We start from the raw sequence: 21,946 nt of genomic DNA, 5'->3' as shown, positions 1-21,946 counted from the left end.
ATGCAAGCTGTGCAAACCCAAAGTTCCACAGCAAAGATGTTGAAAACAAACATATCATGGTGTGTTTGTTTGCTAGCTAGCTATCTGCCCAGTACAGTAGAGTCTCATACAGTGGGGTGCAAAACATTTGGGCACCCCTGGTTTAAATGTCTGTTACAATTAATCTCCAAGTGATTGAAAGCAAACCTGAACACTAAATTCTACAAAGTTAAACATGACACCTTTCTGCAAATTTTAAAGCGAGGTTTCTTTTTATTTTCATTTTCATTTTTCAGAGTTTTTAAATGATAAAAAAGAAAAAGGGCCCTGTGCAAAAGTTTGGGAACCCTTTTGGATTATTCTTTGTTACCTTTTGAGAAGATGATTACTAAGGCCCAGACCAAGGTGATTTACTCATTAGGGCTTCAATGGCTCAGTGATTCAGTAATTCCAGGGTTGAACTAAACTCCTCAAGAAAATTTCGGAAACGTTATTTCGGTCGATTATTCCTCCCCTTTAATAATACCAATTGGTATTGTATTTTATATCGTTGGAAAGCCTGATTAGTCACCTTTACAACGAGGTACACTTGACTGGAACTTTGGGTTTGCACAGCTTGCATGTGAACACAAGTAGTTTCATAAATGTGCTCAAGAATGACCAGTGTTTCTGTGACGTTTTATCTGGAAACAGGTCTGGAAATCTGATAGAAGATAGAATGGCCCGATATCTGGTGAGAAATGCTGAGAAGAACCCACACATCACTACAAAAGAGCTGCAAAACCTTAAACAACAAAGACCTACATGTCAGAGTTGTCAGAAAGAAGCCATTCCTACGACCCCAACACAAAATGAAGCATCTGAAGTATACAAAAGAAAACCGGCACAAGAAAACATTTGGATTGACGAAACCAAAATGTAACTTTTTTGGCCACAACCAAAGAAGGTATGTTTGGAGAAAAAAGGGTGAAGCATTTGTAGAGATCCATTATGCTTTGGGGTTGTGTAGCAGCTGGGGGCACAGGCAATTTTAATCTTGCTTTAAAATGTGATGAAATGTGTCATGTTTACTTTACTTTGTACCATTTAAAGGTTAGGTTTGCTTCTTTTCACTTAGATATTAATTGTAAAAGGCATTTTGACTAGGGGTGCCCACATTTTTGCACCCCACTGTAGCTATCTGGTAGCTTTATGTTTGACTCTGGGTAGAGAGAGAGTGTGTTAGAGTGTCTCTACCTATCTCTCTCTCTTTCTCTCTCACTCATCAAACCAACTGAGCTTCCTTCATCCCTCATTCTACAGCCTCAGGAGAACAGCACCTTACTACAGCCAACCTGAAGACTGGATATTACAGCCAATCCGAAGGCTGGATATTACAGCCAATCAGAGGGCTGTATATTGCAGCCAATCAGAAGGCTGGATATTACAGCCACTCAGAGGGCTCAATCTTACGGCCAATCAGAGAGCTCGATATCAAGCCAATTGTCCCATGCATGAAAAGTGTTGTGATTTCTGAATGGCGAAAATAGTGTACTGAATGTACACAAATAGCATCAAATGATAATGTCTATTTTAACCTCAAGAGTAATTGCTTCACTGTCCCATTCTTTACGCAGACCACTGTATTGCATAATGAACAAGAGACTATGGTGTTCCAAATCAAATCAAATGTTTATCAAATCAAAATGTTTCAAATGTTTATATTGGGCATTTGCAGTTCAGACTACTATACTTCGCTGAGATGTTTTTTACAGACCTTACTATATCTTATATTGAATTGTACTCAACCTCGCTGTAACCGTGTCAAAGCTAGTGACCTACTTATTGTGCTACGATGAGATTAACATAGATTGATTAACAAATGAATTTGTACAAAACTTTCAACTGAAACATCGTTCAGTGTTACCCCCTTCCTATAGTGAAAGTGAGTACAGTGGAAAAGGATGCTGCTGTGCCCTCTTCACACTGTAAACAACAGAGCGCCTGCGGTGTGTCCCTTAACCATGCCACTCAGGCTGGGTAAAACAGCAACATTCCAGTCATTCTGGGAATTGTTTTGACTTCCGTGGCCCTATACCACCCAATTATGTTTCCATTCTTAAAAAGAACAATATTGTCTTGATGTATATGATAACAAGGACTGTATAGGGGTTGCTTTTGTGAGTCATGTGTGTGAGATAAGGATTGAATGAGTCTGGTACAGCAAAAACATAAAGGTTAAAATAGTATATATTTACTTGGATACTTTTGCTGAAATGTCCAACAGAGAGGCGTACAAACATTGATCAAATAAGCTAAAACAAAGAGGTGAGGAGGTGATAGACATACGATCTAGCCCTAGAGACTTTTGCTTTGGCTTTTTAGGGTTTATTTTCACCAGATCCCTGACACTAAAACAGTTTTCAGTCCACATTTGTAATTACTTAAGAGGGGATGAAATCTAAGCTTAACCAAACGGAAGCACCATTGCAAAGGACAGCCCTTTAATCTACTTTAAAGGGGACCCTGCAGGAAAAAAATAACTTCATAATCAGCTGCTGATGCTGCTGCGACTGCTACTGTTTGTACATTTGGTCTTACAAAATGTGGTTTTCCTGCAACTGTCCTGTTATATACTGGAGTACAATTTACAGTTTGGAAATAGCAACGTGCTTTAAGTCCTCATAGCCAAATGTCTTGCAGAACTGTGCTGTAACAGTTTGAAAAGAAATGCTGAAAGAACTACTGACTGTACATCTGGAAATGATATGATAATCAAGTGAATTGAAAATGGTTGCCATGGATGCAGTTCCCTTCTGAGACTTGTAGTTTCATGGGGCTGTCAGTCCAAACTAGCTCAGAAAAACAACATTGTTGTAAACACAAATCTAGTATCAGTTTCCTTTCTCCTTGTGATGGAATGTTTCTCATTTCAGTCACGGAAACAGGTACCACAGTTCAGGGCTATATTGCCATTTACCATTACGCTCTCACTTATGTGTTGGATGAAGCAATAAATATATAAAGCAACAAAATGTGGGTGGGCTATTGAAATTCCAAATTAAATTACTGACAGGTTGTAGAACCAACCAAATAACTTGAGTTGAGCCAGAGTTCAATTCATTTAGGGGGAGGATTTTCTCCAGGCTCTAAGACCACTGATTAGAGCCTCCTGCTTTTGGGAAGGAACCTTGGTCTACAGAAGTGAAACAGACATTACCTTATAACAGCAGCTGTAGAAAAAGACTAGAGACTAGAGACAATATTATAATGTATATAATGTATGTTTGATATCCATGTGTATGATTAAGTACACTTCAGTTACACATTCTATATGGAAGAGAGGGAATGTTTCAGGAACACAGGGAGTCCTAAAGGTAAAGGGCATTGAACCATATCCCTCACTTTAGAGGACCCACCTAGCTTGAGGACAGACAGGACTACATGACCCTCTGCCAGGACACAATAAACTCATTGTCCACCCTAAGCTACAGTCAGATATACACCTGTGTGGCAGCAAACAGCAATCTGACCTCAGCCTGAGCTGTAAATGGACTAATCTTCTCAGTGAAAATGCTGTGTTAAAATAGGTCATTGTGTTGATGCCAGCTTTGTGTTAACATTGACCCTGTCTGACCCATCTTCGTATTCCATGGTGTATTTGCTCAGTCACTAAATATACCTAGTATTTCTGCTTGGGGCTCTATTAGTGAATCTGTAAAGAAAATGGTATCTTAAACTGGATCTTAAACACAGCACTAAAGCATACCAGACCACCTATGAAGCCATTTGGTCCTTCACTTAAACTTTTAGCTGTTTCAATTGGCGGTCACCCAGATCCCTCACAAAATCTGGGCAAAGAGTTTTGTGAAAAAATGCAGGTCAAACCAGGCAATGCTGTCACTTTGTGTGGTTCCTTTAATTGTGGACCAATATCAAGGTACCAAGGACATTTCCAATATTGGAAACAATAAAACATTGTTGTTGTTGCCCCACTCCCCCACCCCAACACAGTCACACACACACACACACACACACACACACACACACACACACACACACACACACACACACACAGATAATGTTATCTACCTTTGTTATCACCTAATAACAGACTTGCCTGTTGCAAACTGAAAACTATCTTCTCCAATGACAACTTTGTGAGATTGAGGGCGAGAGCAATGACGACATGAGTGTAGTTACACTCAGTCTACACTGCTGGCCTTTATGTCCTTGGGAGGCTGATGATAGATCCCACAGAACAGAACAGAACAGAACAGGGATTTGGAAGGGGGCTTTCTTTGATGCTGTGTGAAAGCCTCCCCCCTGTGGAACCCCATCCCCTCAGCTCTGGGAAGGCAACCAGGTCAGAGCAGATGGTGAAACACAATCCTCCATTCCTTGCCTGCTAGCCTTGTTCTGTATTTTGTCCCCCCTCTCACAGGGTCCCAGAGAATCAAAAATACAATAACAATGAAAACCCGGTGTCAGCAAAATATTAAATAGGGCCCTTAGAAGTAGAGTAGAGTCTGTCCATGTAGGATGTCCCATTGGAGTCTGTGGTTGTGGGTCTGGGAGGTTTTTCTAGGGAGCCAGCAGCACATCAGGCAGAGCTGGTAAGTGAAGGCAGATGAATGTGCTCCTCACACCCTTGACTGAAGCCTAAAACCTCCCACCTCCACTCCCCAGAACCACAAACAGAAATCTCTCACAGTTCTCCACTAATAACATGTGGAGGCTGTTAACATTGTCTCATTCATTACATGTTGTGGTATGTGTTGTTGTTCTTTCTTGATGGTGAGCCTTGGTTTAGTTTTTTTACCACTCAGTAAGTTAGGAGTACAACATGACATCACAATAATCAAAACAAAACATGCGTGTCCTGTGGATCTCCACCACACCCACTTTCTCTTTATCTAATTATCAAACATCCACTTAAATGAAAATCCAAACATTTTATCATAATCCTGCAGAGATAATAACAGACGTGCCTGTTAGCATGTTCAAAGATAGCATTCTAATTAGCCTTCTAGACATCCATTCAGAATAACACATTTGTAGTGAGAGGAAGAGGAACATGGGAATTAATCAATGGTGTACAATGTTCTTGCTTTGGTGAACTACACCCTCTAACACACACACCAAAACACACCAAAACACACACATGCACACACACACACACACACACACACACACACACACACACACACACACACACACACACACAGTGTCCAGCAGGCAATGTGCTGCTCACACACACACACACACACACACACACACACACGACATAATGTCAGGCAGACAGTGTACCTTTTCAAAACTATCAACACAAAGACCTTTTCCAACAACAAAGGTGTGATGTTGCAAAGAGCAGAGGAGAAGCAGAGACAGAGGTCAAGTTGACCGACACTGTCCTCCCCTCTCTCCAACCAACCTTAGACAGCAGCTGAGAAGAACAGTAGGGAGCCAGGAAGCCCTGGGGCACTGGTCAGAGAAACAGCTGGACCTGCTTTTCAGACCTCTTTTTTTCCAGACAGGTGCATGTGCATGTGTGTGCATGCTTGTTGCAACAGCCTCGTTGACTGATCCCAGCTCAGTGCCCTTTGACACCATCCAGCTGGGCAGTTCAGACCACACCATAATCACTTCTCGGCCTCTGTGAATCCAGTCGGCTCATTACCAAACTAAACAAATCATTTCTAGCCAATACAGACACATGAGATCAACTTTCAATTACAAGCTCACAAAACTCTTGGGACAGTATGTCAATGAAGTATAAATCAGTGTAACATGAACATGAATATTTTTTGTGAAACTGTTGTTCATTCCAAAGTCATCAATCATTAATACTAGTGTGCCACCCAGTGGTCATTCATTGGGAATGCATCACTGTTTGTCTATATGCCGATGCATCATATTCGAGTTTCCCATAGTCATTGTATTTTCCTTTTCTAGGGATAATATTTGAAAAACTGTTCTAATCTGTCACTTGGACTGAGATTATAGCTAAATCAAACCACATTCTAAGTATTCTGAATCTTTGATGCGTTTTTTTTCTTATTCATTTCAATTCAGGAGAAAATAACATCACTTTACTTTCACTGGTGCATTTTCTATACATCAACTGGGATGTTTTAGCAAAGGTCATTTAGTGGGACATGAGAGGACTGACATTGGAAGCATCAGACAGCCTTGTTCTTTGTGAAGCCATAGCAACTTATCAGACAGGTTTTGTTTGAGGGTAGTGTGTGTTAATGCAGTGCAATTATCCAGACAAATTGAGTATTCAGCTAAACATGATATTGAAAGGAATTCCTGGGGCTCTTTTAAGTGCTCTGTATCTGGAATCAGTCAATGTCACAGAACCCCACCACAATGCCTTTTAGTAGTACAACCATCCAGAGGGTTATGAGAGGACATGTTGACCAGGGCCCCCATGGTGCTTGGGAGAGTCATGCTTTCAGGAAGTCTGCCCTTTACAGTGTGTTATCTTCACCTCTGGTTCCTGCACTCCGCTGGGCTCTAGTATGCAACGCTGTAGTCTGTCCCCACAAGTGTGGTTCCACTGTAATGAAAAATTTCACATGTACACAGAGAACGTTTTTCTCACCGACTGAGACATTTTCTGATGGTTAGGATGAGTGTTCTCAGTCTGTGGATGTCATCTCTTTACGGTTTTCAAAGGCTTTTATAGTAATTGTAAACTATCCTAGTAGGTATTTAGTTATCACATGTCCAGCATAGTACAGTACACATAACACAAACATACATTTGAAACGTACAATAATGTGTGTGTCTCCATTATTCTGTATTATCCCTTTTAAGAGCAATTCCTCTCAGGCTAGTATTCACATTGAAATCATTTGATTTGACACCTTGCTTTATTTGTCCTGCATCCACACAATGTATCTTGAATTGGGGAGCTCCTATGGTGATATTCATTATGTGAATTAATTCACAATAATCCATAAGGGGAATATAACAAGTCAACCGAACACAATTGCACAGAGGGGCTGTCTAGCCGAATCAGTGAGCTGCTGCATCAGATGTTCTATACCTATTTTAGAGACCAGATAAATGTCATCATGACGTATAGGACATTTTATTCTCTGTCTGAGAGGATATGAGTGTTTCATGTTTGTTTTTGTGGTCAGGATATTTGTGACTCTTTGTGTATTTGTCTTGGGATCTGGGTATAAATGTTACTCGCATGGGCTCTGGCTTCCTGTTTGCAGAAGAGCTTCCTGTTTGTGTATCAAATCAAAATGAACAGCACCATTCATCTCTTGGAGTCTGTGACAGGTACACTGTATGAATGGGATGTAAAGCAGGTATGAGCAGTGTTCTAGTTCTATGAGCAGCTCCAGCCAGCAAATGGCCATATCTAAACACAGGCAGGTCTGTACACTGTCAGATATCCTCACTGTCACAGGGACACTACACTATGCAACATCCTGCACAGAGCAGTTATAGCAGCACAGTTATAAAAGAGTTACTGTAATAACATTTTAGTTTGGGGACAAAAGAATAGCTCGGTTCAGATTATGTTCATGTTATTTCTAACCACTTGCCCTAGAGCAGAGCACCTGTTTACTCTCCTGCTTAATGGACCGACCTCACAGGGGGGTTGGGACTCTTGAGTGGTTTAAGGCTCAATGTATGTTGTCCATTCCTCTCTTTCTCTTGTGCTCCCTTCTCTCTCTCGTGGAATCAGTGGTATTTGGTGCAATTTCACATTGATGTCACTTGTGCCAGATCCCTCCCAATTGGATGTTATTGTATTCAAACTAATCTGAGAGAGACTCAACTGAGGAATGAGGTATAAATACATAGCATTCTGTCAAGATATGTGCCCTACAGCTCTGAGAGTTTCCCCTGGCTATAAGGCCTCATATGATACTGTTCACACAAAGAGACCCTGGCTCTCCAAGTTGTACATGAATTACTTGGGCTAGGAGGAATTACTGACCACATGACAAACTCCAGGCCCAAGTTTTAGATTATACACAAGATTATACACAAATTATACACAAATATATTGGTGTTAATGAGTCAATTTACCAGGTCCAACACTGGAACATGCCTGAATTAGAGCAAGTCAGAGATGGTCTAGGGAGAGGTGTAAGGACTGAATAGGGAGGGAAGAGAAGGTGGTGAAGACAGGATGAACAAGTCAGCCTGCATGGTCACAAACCAAGCAGTTTCATGAGGGAGGAGGTATAGTTATCGGCTACTGTGTCGCCGCCCTCTTCTCCCTCTCTCCCTCTCTGGGTTAGACTGAACAGTAGGTGGCGCAGGGAGTAAAGCCTCAGCTGGACATGGAATTACAAATCTGTGGCACTTCACTGACTTCTGCACTGGAGCTTCACACTGGATGGACAACGAGCCTTCAACAGAAAAGTAGGTGTTCTTCCCTTCTGTCTGTCTCATGCATTATACTGGAGGTGTTTTACTGTATAATTATGACTTATGCTGTATGAAAAGAAGTGTGGCTGCAGATATTAGAGGAAAGAGGGGCACACCTGGATTGAATGGGATGTTCAAATCAGCTCCAGAGCTCGTTGTGATTTTACATCTGCTCATTATTAGGTATCATTTAATTTCTTGAGATGAAGAAAGTATCTTTACAAGTGCTATTAGACTAAAAGTTGTTGTTTTTAGAGACAGGTTGTTTTTGTTGACATAATAAACAGGAACAGGTGTGTATTTTACAAAGTAAATTAACATGTTTACAGTAGAAAAGCTTTCCATTGCTTTTTAGCTTCATTCTAAGTAAAAATAAATGGGTGATGAATTATTAATCTGCTCCACTACATGTCTGCCCCACTACATGTCAGGACTGGTGGATAGACATCCATTTCCCCAGAGAGAACTTCTATCTCTGCCTCATGTGTCACTGGAGTTAGCAAGCAACATGCCAAAATAAAATACCATGCACTCCTTATTTGTTGAAGTCCAGCTTTATGTTGGAATGCCATTGTAGGAGCTGTTGCCTTGTGTTCAGGCTTTTTATAGTCAGCGAAGCTGTATGACTAAAGCTTGAAAAATGGGTCAGGTGGATGGTATTTCATTGACATGGTTTGCTTATCAAGTATTGGACAAATGCAACTGATAAGGATACAAAGGCCTCACATCATTCCCCGTAAGAGTTTTACTTTATTACCTTTTGTACTACTTACTAAACAATTAGATAAATGAGTCTGAGACTGCATGGTGAAGTTACTGATGATTTATTTATCTGAACTTCAGATACCCTGGTCTCATGTCTGGCGAAGTTGATTAAAACAGACAGTTGCTGTTTGTTTGCCAACGAAGGAGGGGGCTCTAAGTGACTGGGTAGGCAAGGCTCTGGAGGTTTCAGATGGCTGTTCCCTGTCCTAGTCCGACATGTCGATTTATCCCATTTGATTTCCTGCACATACTGTACATGCTGCATGGGTGAGTTATTGCTGTAAAAGCTGATTCTCATGGGAAGGCATTAATATTGCAGAGGTTTCCTCTTGTGAAAGTAAAAGGACTGAGGGGCTGGGAAGGCCAAAACTCCTGCTCAACCTGATTAACATCTTCATCATCAAGGAAAACAGGCTGGGAATCTGGGATGATTATTCAAGTCCAGCATGGAGAAAATGTGATTAGAAAAACCTGTGAAACAGCTGGAATTAGATTGATATGTGAATATGAATAAATTATATTGTTGTATGAATAAAACATGAAACAAAAATAAATTACAGAAAAGAATAACAGAGCAATAACCATAAACAATCTTAGTTGGACAATCTTCACCTTATGAAGGAATGCTTTTTGCTCTCTAACAACATGGGCTGTATCTGATGTTTCTCGAAAGCCATGTGCCCCCGCTCAAGCCAGCATAACAGATTTAGAACTGTTCAATATTGATTCGTTCAGAATCTCTATTTCCATCCTCTCACCAATTAATAACAATTCAGTCTGAACAAGGCTCTTAGACTGAGCTGGGATTGGCTGAGGATTTAAAAACAGCCCTTCAATGCATCTGTTTAAGTCTGAAGTTTGCATTTTAATATCCTTGGTAGCAACCAACGAACTCTACTGACCTTCAGATTTCACATAGAGTAGAACAATTATGTGGAACTCACCCACAATATGAGTCGGATGATATTTTGAGGAATGTTACTTATGGTGAAATGTCTCTCATGTGCTCAAGTGTCCATATTACTATACTGACAATAAGGTAATTTTGACTAAAGGCTGTGCTCCTAATCCTTTTTTCATGTAATGACTTTTTTTCTTTTCTCCACTCCACAGCTCAGGTGTCACAGCAATAGCGTCAGAGGCTGAGGTTTCGTGATTAAACATGCACATGGACTGGACGAGACAAGCCAGCACTGGACTCAAAACGTGTGAAAAACAAACAACTTAAACATGCACATGGACTGGAGGACACAAGCCAGCACTGGACTCAAAACATGTGAAAAACAAACGACTCAAAAAAAGAGAAAGAAGCACCACCCCTAAGCAAGCACAGGCCCTTAGGTTGGACAATATGGATAACGTGAGCCTTGGCAACCTCTGCAGATAAGAGAGCTATAGTATATCAAAACATGGAGGTGTTTCTCTGTGTTGTCTTTATCCTCGGTCATCTATTGGTAGGCAACCCTTGATATCATTATGGGGTCACACAACCCTTAAACTGTTTATAGACATAACTGACTTCTGTCAGCATACAAACACAGCATAGATGAGAGACGTTTTCGATTCAGAGAATCGGGCACTGGCACGATTTAAGTATGTAGTAGTTATAGGATATGTGACCTATGATTCAGGACATCCAAAACAAAGACACAGTCAGTATGGAAGTGCAGACCACATCTCTGGCTCAGATTTATGTAAATGGTAGTGAGCAACTGAACACTTCATATGACTTCAACACAACAGATGTGACTGAGAACCCAGACACCTATCAATACTATGTGATCGGCCTCTTCCTCTCCTGTCTGTACACCATCCTCCTCTTCCCAATAGGCTTCATTGGGAATATTCTTATCCTGGTAGTCAACTTCAACCACAGGGAAAAGATGACCATCCCTGACCTTTACTTTGTCAACCTGGCTTTGGCTGACCTAATCCTGGTGGCTGATTCCCTCATCGAGGTCTTCAACCTGAACGAGAAATACTATGACTATGCTGTCCTCTGCACCTTCATGTCCCTGTTTCTGCAGGTCAACATGTACAGCAGCATCTTCTTCCTGACGTGGATGAGCTTCGACCGCTACGTGGCCCTGGCCAGCTCCATGAGCAGCAGCCCCCTGCGGACAATGCAGCACGCCAAGCTCAGCTGCGGTCTCATCTGGATGGCCTCCATCCTGGCCACCCTGCTCCCTTTCACCATTGTGCAGACCCAGCACAGGGGCGAGGTGCACTTTTGCTTCGCCAACGTCTATGAGATCCAATGGCTGGAGGTGACCATTGGTTTCTTGGTGCCTTTCTCCGTTATCGGCCTGTGCTACTCCCTGATTGTGCGTATCCTCATGCGGGCCCAGAAGCACCGGGGCTTGTGGCCGCGGAGGCAGAAAGCTCTGCGGATGATCGTGGTGGTGGTACTGGTGTTCTTCATCTGCTGGCTGCCTGAGAATGTCTTCATTAGCATCCAGCTGCTCCAGGGGACAACGGACCCCGCCCAGGGCAGTGCCACCACCCTGTGGCATGCCTACCCGCTCACCGGCCACATTGTCAACCTGGCGGCCTTTTCTAACAGCTGCCTTAACCCTATCATCTACAGCTTTCTAGGGGAGACGTTCAGAGACAAGCTGCGTCTCTTCATTAAGCAGAAGGCCAGCTGGTCCGTGCTCTACCGCTTCTGCCACCATACCCTGGATTTACACATCCCTGTCAAGAGCGAGGTGTCGGGGGTGTGATACTGAATGCTGCCTTGTCAGCTACATGTTTCTAAAAAGGTTGGGATGCACAGAAGCCAGGGATCCAGTTTCATGTGCTCTGTCCACCCAGCAGGATCCTGGGAATTTGTGTTTTGTCTTATCTCCCAAGGCTTCCAGAATTTAGCTCCTCCTATGTGGAGGTGGTTTAACATTTCAGCTCATTTCAGCTCATGTCAGCATGAGTAGAGGAAACACTGGGTACTTCTTGTCATTCAACGTCAAGAGATTCCTTTTAGCTCCATGAGGGGTATTCAGGGTAACACAGAAGTGGCTTGGAAAATGGACAAGGCAAAACATTTCAGAAAATGATCTTTACAATTTGTACTACCTTCACTTCTCAAAAACAAACTCTAATTCAATTCTAATTCATCAAAGCATCACGTGTCATAAGCGTACAGGGCTATATGCTCGGAGGAACAGTTGTGAGGGAACAAAGTAAAAAAGTCCTATCAAAGGGACCAGTGGCTTGCTTCTCCTCTGCTCTGTACTGTCCAGGTACAGTAGATACAGTAGGTGACTGCTAAACAAACCTGTGCATTGACTTCTTTTTATGTACTGACAATGGCACTGTATTTTAGTAGATATACATTTCAGATTTTGTTTTGTTTGTCCATACAAACAAATGTCCACTAACACCACTTTTATTTAAGGAAATAAAGTACAATACATTTTCTATTTCAGGAATATGTTGAGAGGTTTCTTGCTGAGTGCTGACAACCTTAGGTGTTTTAAGCAAGTAGAAGTAGAACTGATATTCTATGGCTCCCATAAATTAAAAATAAATGAATAAAATGATCAAAACCAATCAAGGTTGAAAGCAAAGGGACCATTCATGCTCATGTTCATGTCAAACAGTCAATATGATCCAAGAATATGGTTATATAGATTAGCTAAATGTTTTGGATTAACATGTATTCCAAACATGTAACAAAAGTAACATGCAAACATGCAAACATGCTATTTGTGGCCTCCTCAATGCTTTGTTGGATTTGGTGAATTGTCAATAGCATGTGAGAGCAGATCAGTGCTCATTCTAAAGATGGATGTTATCCACACCATTATTGCCCTAGTTGTCAGCTCCTATTTGGCTGAGGCTGGAGGAAAGAGGCAGGTGTTGCTCGGAAGAGATGAGACTATGTAAACACATTACTAAATGAAGACCATGGAGGAGCTGCGTTCATCTCTTATGTTTACACATTTTGAACGGTTCAAGGCCTTAGTAGGAAATATGTCTACCAAACATAAATTTGGGGGTAAAGGATGAGTATACAACCATATCTTTCTAACCTTCCAGTGACATAGAGTGTGATAAAGGGAAGTTGTCTTATAGTTGCAACAGTTGATATTACTGCTCAATGCTGTATGTACTTTCGGGGTATTAGTCTCCTGTTTTGTTTGGATAACTCCCTTTCAGCTTTATCATACACATTTCATTCATTATAAATGCAGGAATTCAACTGAAATACAGACAAATGTATGTTGGTAGGTAAATCAGTGTGTAGGACACCCTTGGTTTGAACTCTAAGACACTAAGATATTTGATACAGTAATTTGTGCTTAACACTCTCTATAGTACATTGATCAGCATTACTGTATACATAGAGAAGTATCTCTTTTCTATGCATGTAAAAGGGACCAATGGGAGGAAAACAAACAAATCCAATACCTTTAAGGATTCAATAAAACTCAAACAACTCATCTATCTCTAACTGAAATCTATGAATATTATAAAACATAGGGCTAGTGTTGTCAGACATAATTTGATTGAAGCGCAACACAAAAGCCAGAGCACCAATACAGATCTTAAAATATCACAGCCAACATGCTCCCATCAAGCCTTTTTGTGTGCAGCTGAATTGCCACAGGCTAAACAATCTAAATTAAAAAATTGTCACTCAAGTTATGACCAATAACAGTATAGTTAGTATGTTGAGACCACCTAAAGTACACATTATGTGACTTTGCTAAATACCTCTGTGTATGGGTGCTAACTTTTGCCTGTTCATCTGTAATTTATGGGTTTGGGGCCAGACAGATTAAGGAAAAGAAAAACTGCAAATGGTTCAGTGTATTGCTTTATGTCTATTACCTACTGTAATGTGTTCAGTAGGAGAGCAGCGTAAGGGTCAGTAAAGAAATAGCTTTTATTGGTAGCTCAACAAAAACAACACTCTGAGTCAGTACACCAGAGCATCTGTGATGCTACTACAAGCCTGGCCAATTTTGTTGAAAGTGTGAGACTCACACTGTGAGAGGTGTGCTCCTGTATTACGCAATAAGCCTCTCAAACATAGTGCAGTATGACATTGCTGCCAATTTATCTAACTCTGGATACTAATGACACATTATATTACATTGGCTCTAGACTCCTTGTGTTAGACAATATCAATGCATGCTCTCCAAAGAGTAAAATGTGGCAATAACAAGTCATTTTATATTGCAAGGCAATTTAATACTGATACTAAGCAACACAACTAGTCCAACAATCTCTAAGGATTGTAATAGTGCTACAGGCCTTTGAAGTTCAAAACCACCTGTCATAAATCCAGTTTATAGCCTCTTCGTGTGGTTTTGTCATCCAGAGCAAATATAATAAATGTTTAATGCAATTCTACCCTAAATGTTTGGTTGAATCTAACATGGCTAAAACATATTTATCTAATTCTATTATCCGATATCTTGCTCGATATGAATTGCATCCTCTTCTCCCAAAACAAACATGAATCAAAATGCTTAATATTTATCATCTTAATATGCATCCAATTGGAAAAATATATAATTTTGTAGAAGATTAATGGATATAGCAAGGATACAATTGGGTAACACTTTACATTAAGGTCACATTTGTAGAGGGTTTATAAATGATTTATAATTAGTTAATACATCACTTATAACCAGTTAATTATTCAATTATAACCCATCTACAAACAGTTATAACTCATTAGATGTTCAACATTCGCTTGGTGCTTGCCAAATAGGGAGCTTGAAATCAGGAGCCAGTCATTAATGGTTGCACAGTGGTTGCACAGTTGGTAAAGTTATTACCTGAATTGTGGGGATGATTCTGCTGATACCAAACAGATTCAACACATCTTTACATACAGTACAATGTGAAGATCTCCCAAAGTACAGTACAACTGTCACCATGTTTTTTTTAACCATGGCCCTTGAAATCCTGATGTCCATGTCGACACATTCCACATTTAAACATGTCCACCGTGCAGGTTTACATATTTTATTTATTGATATATCCACTCCACTTCCTTCTCTGTGTTTACTGATGTGTGGTTAGTGCTCTGAGCTGGTTTTGGTATATCAGTAGACAACATTGATAATTAAGTCACATGAGTACTCTTCTATCCTGTGTACTTATGGAGAAAAGCTCTGACCACATAAGAGGTACCAACAAACATAACTATATAACTGTTGAAATGTTACCATTTATTAATGACTTATCAACATTTGTAACTGATCAAATGGGACCTTAAGGTAAAGTGTAACACCGTTGATCATAATGAGTTACCAACATTAATTAATGAGTTATCGATATTTCTAACTGATGAAATGTGACCTTAATGTAATGTAAAGTGTAACACCATTTACCATTTATGAATGAGGTACTAACATTACTTATTGAGTTACAAACATTTGTAACTAAGCATAATTAATGTGTGCCTACAGGATAACATTTACAATAAGGTACTCTAAGTGAAGTACTGTAACCTTACTTTTCTTAAGCAATTATAAACAGTAATGCATGTTTAAAGGGGACAAGTGATCCAGCATTGCATGATTTATCATAAGTAATCAGTAATTCACATTCATTGTTTATTCCTGCTATACTATTAATAAAAAGTAATTAAACTCACAATTTACCAGCTCAGTGGCCTTGCGGTTAGAGTGTCCGCCCCCTGAGATTGGGAGGTCGTGAGTTCGATCCCCGGCCAAGTCATACAAAAGACTATAAAAAATTGGCACTCAGCATTAAGGGTTGGATTGGGGGTAAAACCCTGCGACATACCAGCGTCATGTCCAGGGGTTGTACTTGTACATCAAGCCGCCTCACGCTACGGAATCAGGAGATAATGGCCTAAGGGCCATTAATGCTTACTTACTTACTTACACTAAGTGCATTTATAAAGCATTAATAGCTTTTTACTGATCGCAAGATCCCTTTTTTTGGCAAGCACCAAGTGAATATCGATATGTCTAAATGAATGACTTATAATTGTTTGTACATTTATTATTGAATATGTGATGTATTAACTAATTATAAAACAGTTATAAACCATTTACAAATGTGGCCTTAATGGAAAGTGTCTCCTACAATTGTCACCTACAAAAAGGCATGTAGTGTCTTGTGGTTGACCCTAAACTAGAAAGAATTGTGGCTGTGTATATTGCTGAGGCAACTTCCCTGTGGGTCCGGTTATGCCAGCAGTTGATCATTAATGATAGTATGTATGCATTTGGAAGTGTGCGGCATTGTTATGAGGTCTCTATGGACAGTGTGTGGTAGGACTGTGCTGTGTTTGTAGATGCAGTAGCACAAGATACTAGGCACAGTCTGGGAAACGCATGAGCTCAAACCACAAACTGTTTTTCCAGCTGTGACAATCCTGGCAGCCTGGGAAATAAGCTCAGAGCATTGTTTGAATAATTGTTTGGAGGAGGTCTGCGAAAATGTCAAACTTGTTGTGGTGCATTATACAAAAAGCTCTCCTTTTTAAACAAGTTTCACATACAACCAAGCTGACTCCAGAGATGGCTTGAGTATAGCTTCAGGGTATATCAGCCTGCATGTCTGGATAATATTGAAAATAAATTAAAGAGCCTTGTGAGACCAGGATATGAAAAGCCACAGAGGGGAAAGCAACAGAGGGGACCAAGACAGGAAGATGGGCAAGTGATAATGAAATGAAGACCGACAACTTCATTAACATACAGAAGCAGCGCCGACGGACAGAAACAAGAGCCCCCTAGTTCAACCCTGGGGAGAGGCAGATCCACCCACCACACGTGTAAACACACACACACACACACACACACACACACACACACACACACAGTTAAGGAGAGAAAGAGACTGTGAGAAGAGGTTGACAGGGGACTGTGTGTGCAGCTGGGTCTGTTGAGTATGGGTTCAGGGTTTGATGTGTCTGACGTCATAGAAGATATAAATGGTGTGACTTTTTCCTTGCTTTTATCTACAGAACATGTCCTCGGTGAGGTTAGATTTCAATGTACTGCATATCGATAAGAATTCAAAACAGTCAGGCAATCTGTTAAACTAAGCCAGAGGTCAGAACTTTATTGAAAAGTAAGGCAAAATCTCATCAAGGTAATGCCCATCCCTGATTGATCACCTATCAATTATTTCATTCCTATTCAAATTGGTATATACAGTAGGCCTACATATTTTGATGTATTAATTTATATTTGATATATGATACCTAGTGTATACCATTATAAATATATGTTTGGTTTCATAAGGGTTCATTGAAACAAGCTCCTATCCACATCGTGTCTACACAGATATTACTCTCGTGTCTGTAGTAGGACAATCTAGAGCAGAGTTGTTTGTTTCAGGTAATCCAAGTTGAACCAAAATGTGACTTGTATTGGGCCATTATCATTTATCATTATTAATAACAATAGTTTAACATTCATAAATATTCATACACACTGACCAATTCATAGGGCTTTTGGCTTCATTTTCAAATTATCACATTGATACTTTACATGTTTGAGTAGCACAACTTGACTTTTGAAAATGAGTTATTTAACCTGCCATTCTGCCTCAAATTGAAAGATGATAAAGCATGGGAGCAGCACCAAAGACTGTAAGGCTGCTACCATGTCAAAGTAATTAAGACTGGATAAAGCTCATGCATAATTGCATGGCAGTGCTCGCTAGGGAGCTAGGAGACTGAATAATGGAACTGACTCATGATTGCATTTGTAAATTAAAATGCTGTGCGGAAAACAGGGAAGTGAAGAAAATAGATTGCCTTCCTGGTAATCAAAAAGGCGAAGGATTAACATTGCACATGTGCTGAGATGGAGAGTGTGTATGCATTCAATCTAATGGTCTTATTTCAAGATCAGTGCCGTTTAGATGGCATGCATGTGCTTGACAAGCCTGCAACAAGCAAATTCATGAGAAAGTTGATTCACACACAAACACATACACACACACACACACACACGCACGTACACACACACTCTCACACACACTCTCACACACACACACACACACACACACACACACACACACACACACAGACATAACTTTGTCAACCAATTGAGATGTTGGCCTTTCCTGAATTATGAAGCCTACTCTGTCCTCTAGTGGAAATCTAACAGAATTACACTCAGATCATTTTCATCCCCTCCACTCCCCCCCCCCCCCCAACCTATCTCTCTCATACACATGGTATAGACAAAATAACATTCATGTTTTATCTATAATGAATGGACAACTCATTGAGTGGCATTTACGAAGCGTTGTGTAAGAATTTATGTCTGTAAATGTCACTTCATACGGCTTGCATGCCCACTTGTACGACGTCAGGATATGGAGTCTACTGTAGGGCAGCCTATCATCTATGTAACTCTTTATTTAATAAGAAATTGTTGAGTGATAGACAGCATTTTGACTCAAGGTAAGTAGGCCTGCATTGAATTTTTTAAAAATAATAATTTACTGATGGGGTATTTACTTATAAATAGGCCTACTGCTGAAAAAAACTGAACTATAGGCCTAAATCAAATTTCTTGCCAAATAAATCTTAACTAGCTAGGAGCTTGTAATCAGATATAATAATAACCCTAAGTAAAATTATACTCTCTCTCTCTGACTCTCTCTCTCATATGCCTACTTTGCTGAATATTATTATTTACCATGTGGTTTATTATAGGTGCCTTCTCGCACTGAGACACTTATGCCTGACGTCAAGAGGTTTCCAGATATCAGAGCCTTAACCCAAGAATGGCAGGGTGATGGGACAGCCCATCAAATTCACCCCAAGCAAAGGCAGCCACCATGCCTGGACTGCTAACCACTTGTTTGGAAGCAGTTACCAACGACCATGGTGGAAAGTCCTTCCAATTAGCAAAAGGTTGCTTATGCTAATGTGTGGTATGCTCAGCTGAAAAAAAAACAACCTAACGACCTAAATGAGTCCAAAAGGTTTCCTAAAAAACCCATCAGGTGCACACCATTCACTTGAATTCTGAATGAACATTGTCATATATCAAGTGTCGACCTGCCTCCTGTGACCATGAGCGCTAAGAGACTCATCCTCGATCATTAACTATAGTAATTTTACTTGTAGCACTGCTCAATATTGTCAAGTAAATTGTATCATGGTGTAAATAACTGATAGGCCTGCCTGACTGTTCCGAGAGTAAATTATTGACATGAATGTTGATTTCCATCAACAGTGACTGCAACATATGACAGCTAAGCAAACATCACTGTGTTGATAGCTTCCATCAGCTATTAAAACCAGTGTTTCCCCTACCATTGCCTTGGGAGGGCGGGCCGCCCCCCCAACGGGACCTCCCGCCCCCCCAAGAAAAATGTTCAATGTCAATTTGGTTCATTTTTTTTTTTTTTTTAATAATTATATTTTTCTCCCAGTTGTATATGGCCGAAATATGTTTCTTATGTGGTCGAAATATGTTTCTTATGTGGTCGAAATATGTTTATTCTGTGTCATTTGCCTAATTTATGTGCACCCTCATTTAATATGTTTCTCCTCTGTGCGTTTTGCTGCCACGCTTGTCCGCTTGTCTCCTCGTTTCACGAAGGGCGGGGCTCAGCTCCCTCCACACACACGCTCTGACGTGCTAATCTCAAACAAACCATTCGTCTCTGCCGGAAGTGCAAATAAAGGCCAACAATCATAGTTTTAGTAATGGACGGACGTAGACCCCAAACCTCTGACAAGCAGGCTAACTTCCCGTGTTTATTAAACGCACCCAACCCGAATCTGGCGATATGGACGATTTTAGACGCTTTTTAGGGGTGCTTGAGTATCCCTAAATTTCATCTCAGCACGACCTAAAAGAGAATAATCATTATTATTATTATCATTATTATTGTTATTATTATTATTATTTTCTGAAATAATTCTAGCCCAATCACAGATGATGTTACACACTCCGGTCCAGTAGCCTACATACACGCACCTCATTGGTTCGCAAGTAGTCTCGTGCTTCGCCCGGAGAATAATTGTTTAGCGCGGGAGTGTGTGTGTGAGAGAGAGACAGATGAAGGAAGTCAGCAGATGAAAGTAAGTAACCGTAGCAAATATAATTTCTGTATTTCTGACAGAAAACATTGGTTCAAATTGTTCATTATTATTGTGACTTAACTAGAAAGTGTCTGATTGTAGTTCCATGGTGACTAGAAAGTGGCTATAGTTCCATTGTGTGAATAGTGTTAACGAACTAGCAAGCTAGCTAGCTAGCTCAGAGGTGATTAGTAATAATAGATAGTAGTAGTAATAATACAATATGTCTTATTCTGCTAGAATTGGGCTTTATGGTAATAAAATACAATAAACAAGTGGATTGAAGCATTGGAACAAACCCTCACTCATTGGAAATGTCTGTTTTTCCATAGATGGACATAAGATTGTTTTTCAGGTGAGAGAGTCAAGTCAAAATGACATTATCTGACTGCATTGCCCTCAGCAACCCAATATACAATTAGAATGATGTTATAAATTCATATGGATCAATGTATACCTCTTATTAGATTATACATATTCTGGTTGTTATGTTTGCCTTTCGGTGGACAGCAAAAGAGGGAGAGAGGAGGAGAGAGAGGGAGAGGAGGAGGAGAGAGAGCAGGATGGAGTCGGCACACCAGAGAGACAGCAAGAACCAGGTGAGAAAGTGGACATGTAGTCAAGACCACAAGTAGCCTTGAGAACCTATGGTTCTGGTGCAGCACCCTCAGCACCCCCCTTCATTACTTGTAATATGATGTAATAAACGTTTGACACACATGGCAATAAAAAAACATGAATCTTGAATTAGCAAAACATTTTTGCTATTTAAACATGTCAGCATGTCATCACTGACAGATGACAGGTAGATAATGAAAGGTAGTGAAAAAACAGAAAAATGATGTTGCCAGACTTGCAGACTTTTTAACCAGACCCTGTCATATATGTTTGTGTGTGATTGTCAGTGCAAAGAGGGAGAGAGGAGGATGGAGATGACACAGAGAGAGAGAGAGAGAGGTGAGAAAATGGACAGATAGTGAAGTCAAGATTGTTATAGTGTCAAAACAGTAAAAAAATAAATTGAGTCCTGTAACAGTTTGTTTCAATCAGCAGAGATAACTTGTTCTGTTACTAATCTGTTACACTAATTGTGGGGGGGGGGGGGGGAGGGGGAGAAATTAACATTTCACAACGGGGGGGGGGGGGGGGGGGGTGGAGGATCCATGCCACCCTCCCAAGGCAGCAAACCTAGGGGAAACACTGAAAACCATAACGTTTCAGTCTGTGTGATTTCATCAACTATTTGCATGGCATTGCCAATCAGGCTGTGAAATGTATAATGCAGATTTTGCACCTGTTATTGTATAGGCCCATAGCCTAATTAGGCGATGCACACTGGCATAAAGTTTGCACCTGTTTTCCCAGTTAAAATGTAAAGACTAAATTATTTAGCCTACTACTAGACTGTCACGTCAAAATTAGGCCTACCATTTAAAAGTATAAATCTGGCCAATAGCATTGAACTAAGCACAAAGGATGGCAAAACCATCGTATGCAACATGTGGTCTGACTAGCCCAGAGTTCAGCACCATTAGCCAAAAGACAGCGACAGGTCAGGAGCTGGCTTGCACTAAGCTGTTGATAGTTTTGCATATGACTCTGACTGGTAGAGCAAAGAATTGTCGAGAGGCTGACATTTAGCCAGACTTTTAGATCGGATCCATATTTAGTTTGTGTGCCGATTTGCACAAATAAATTCAAGATTAATGTCAGTGTTCTATTTCCCCCGCCTGTGTCGCTACTCTGATTGGCCTAACAGTGGCGTGAGAGGGT

General features: G+C 40.5%; 1 protein-coding gene across 1 annotated transcript; it reads left to right on the top strand.

Moving 5' to 3' along the window:
* Nucleotides 1-10,751: 10,751 nt before the first annotated feature.
* Nucleotides 10,752-11,852, top strand: gper1 (G protein-coupled estrogen receptor 1; the record flags this gene model as incomplete). Its single annotated transcript, XM_080522460.1, has 1 exon — nucleotides 10,752-11,852. The coding sequence occupies one exon, from the start codon at nucleotides 10,752-10,754 to the stop codon at nucleotides 11,850-11,852; it is 1,101 nt and encodes a 366-aa protein (XP_080378586.1).
* Between the last annotated feature and the right edge of the window lie 10,094 nt (nucleotides 11,853-21,946).

The sequence above is a fragment of the Nansenia antarctica genome, assembly GCF_963989245.1.
Source record: "Nansenia antarctica genome assembly, chromosome: 2".
Lineage (NCBI taxonomy): Eukaryota > Metazoa > Chordata > Actinopteri > Argentiniformes > Microstomatidae > Nansenia > Nansenia antarctica.
The sequence above is the reverse complement of the archived record's forward strand: the minus strand, read 5'-3'. Positions and strand labels throughout refer to the sequence as shown.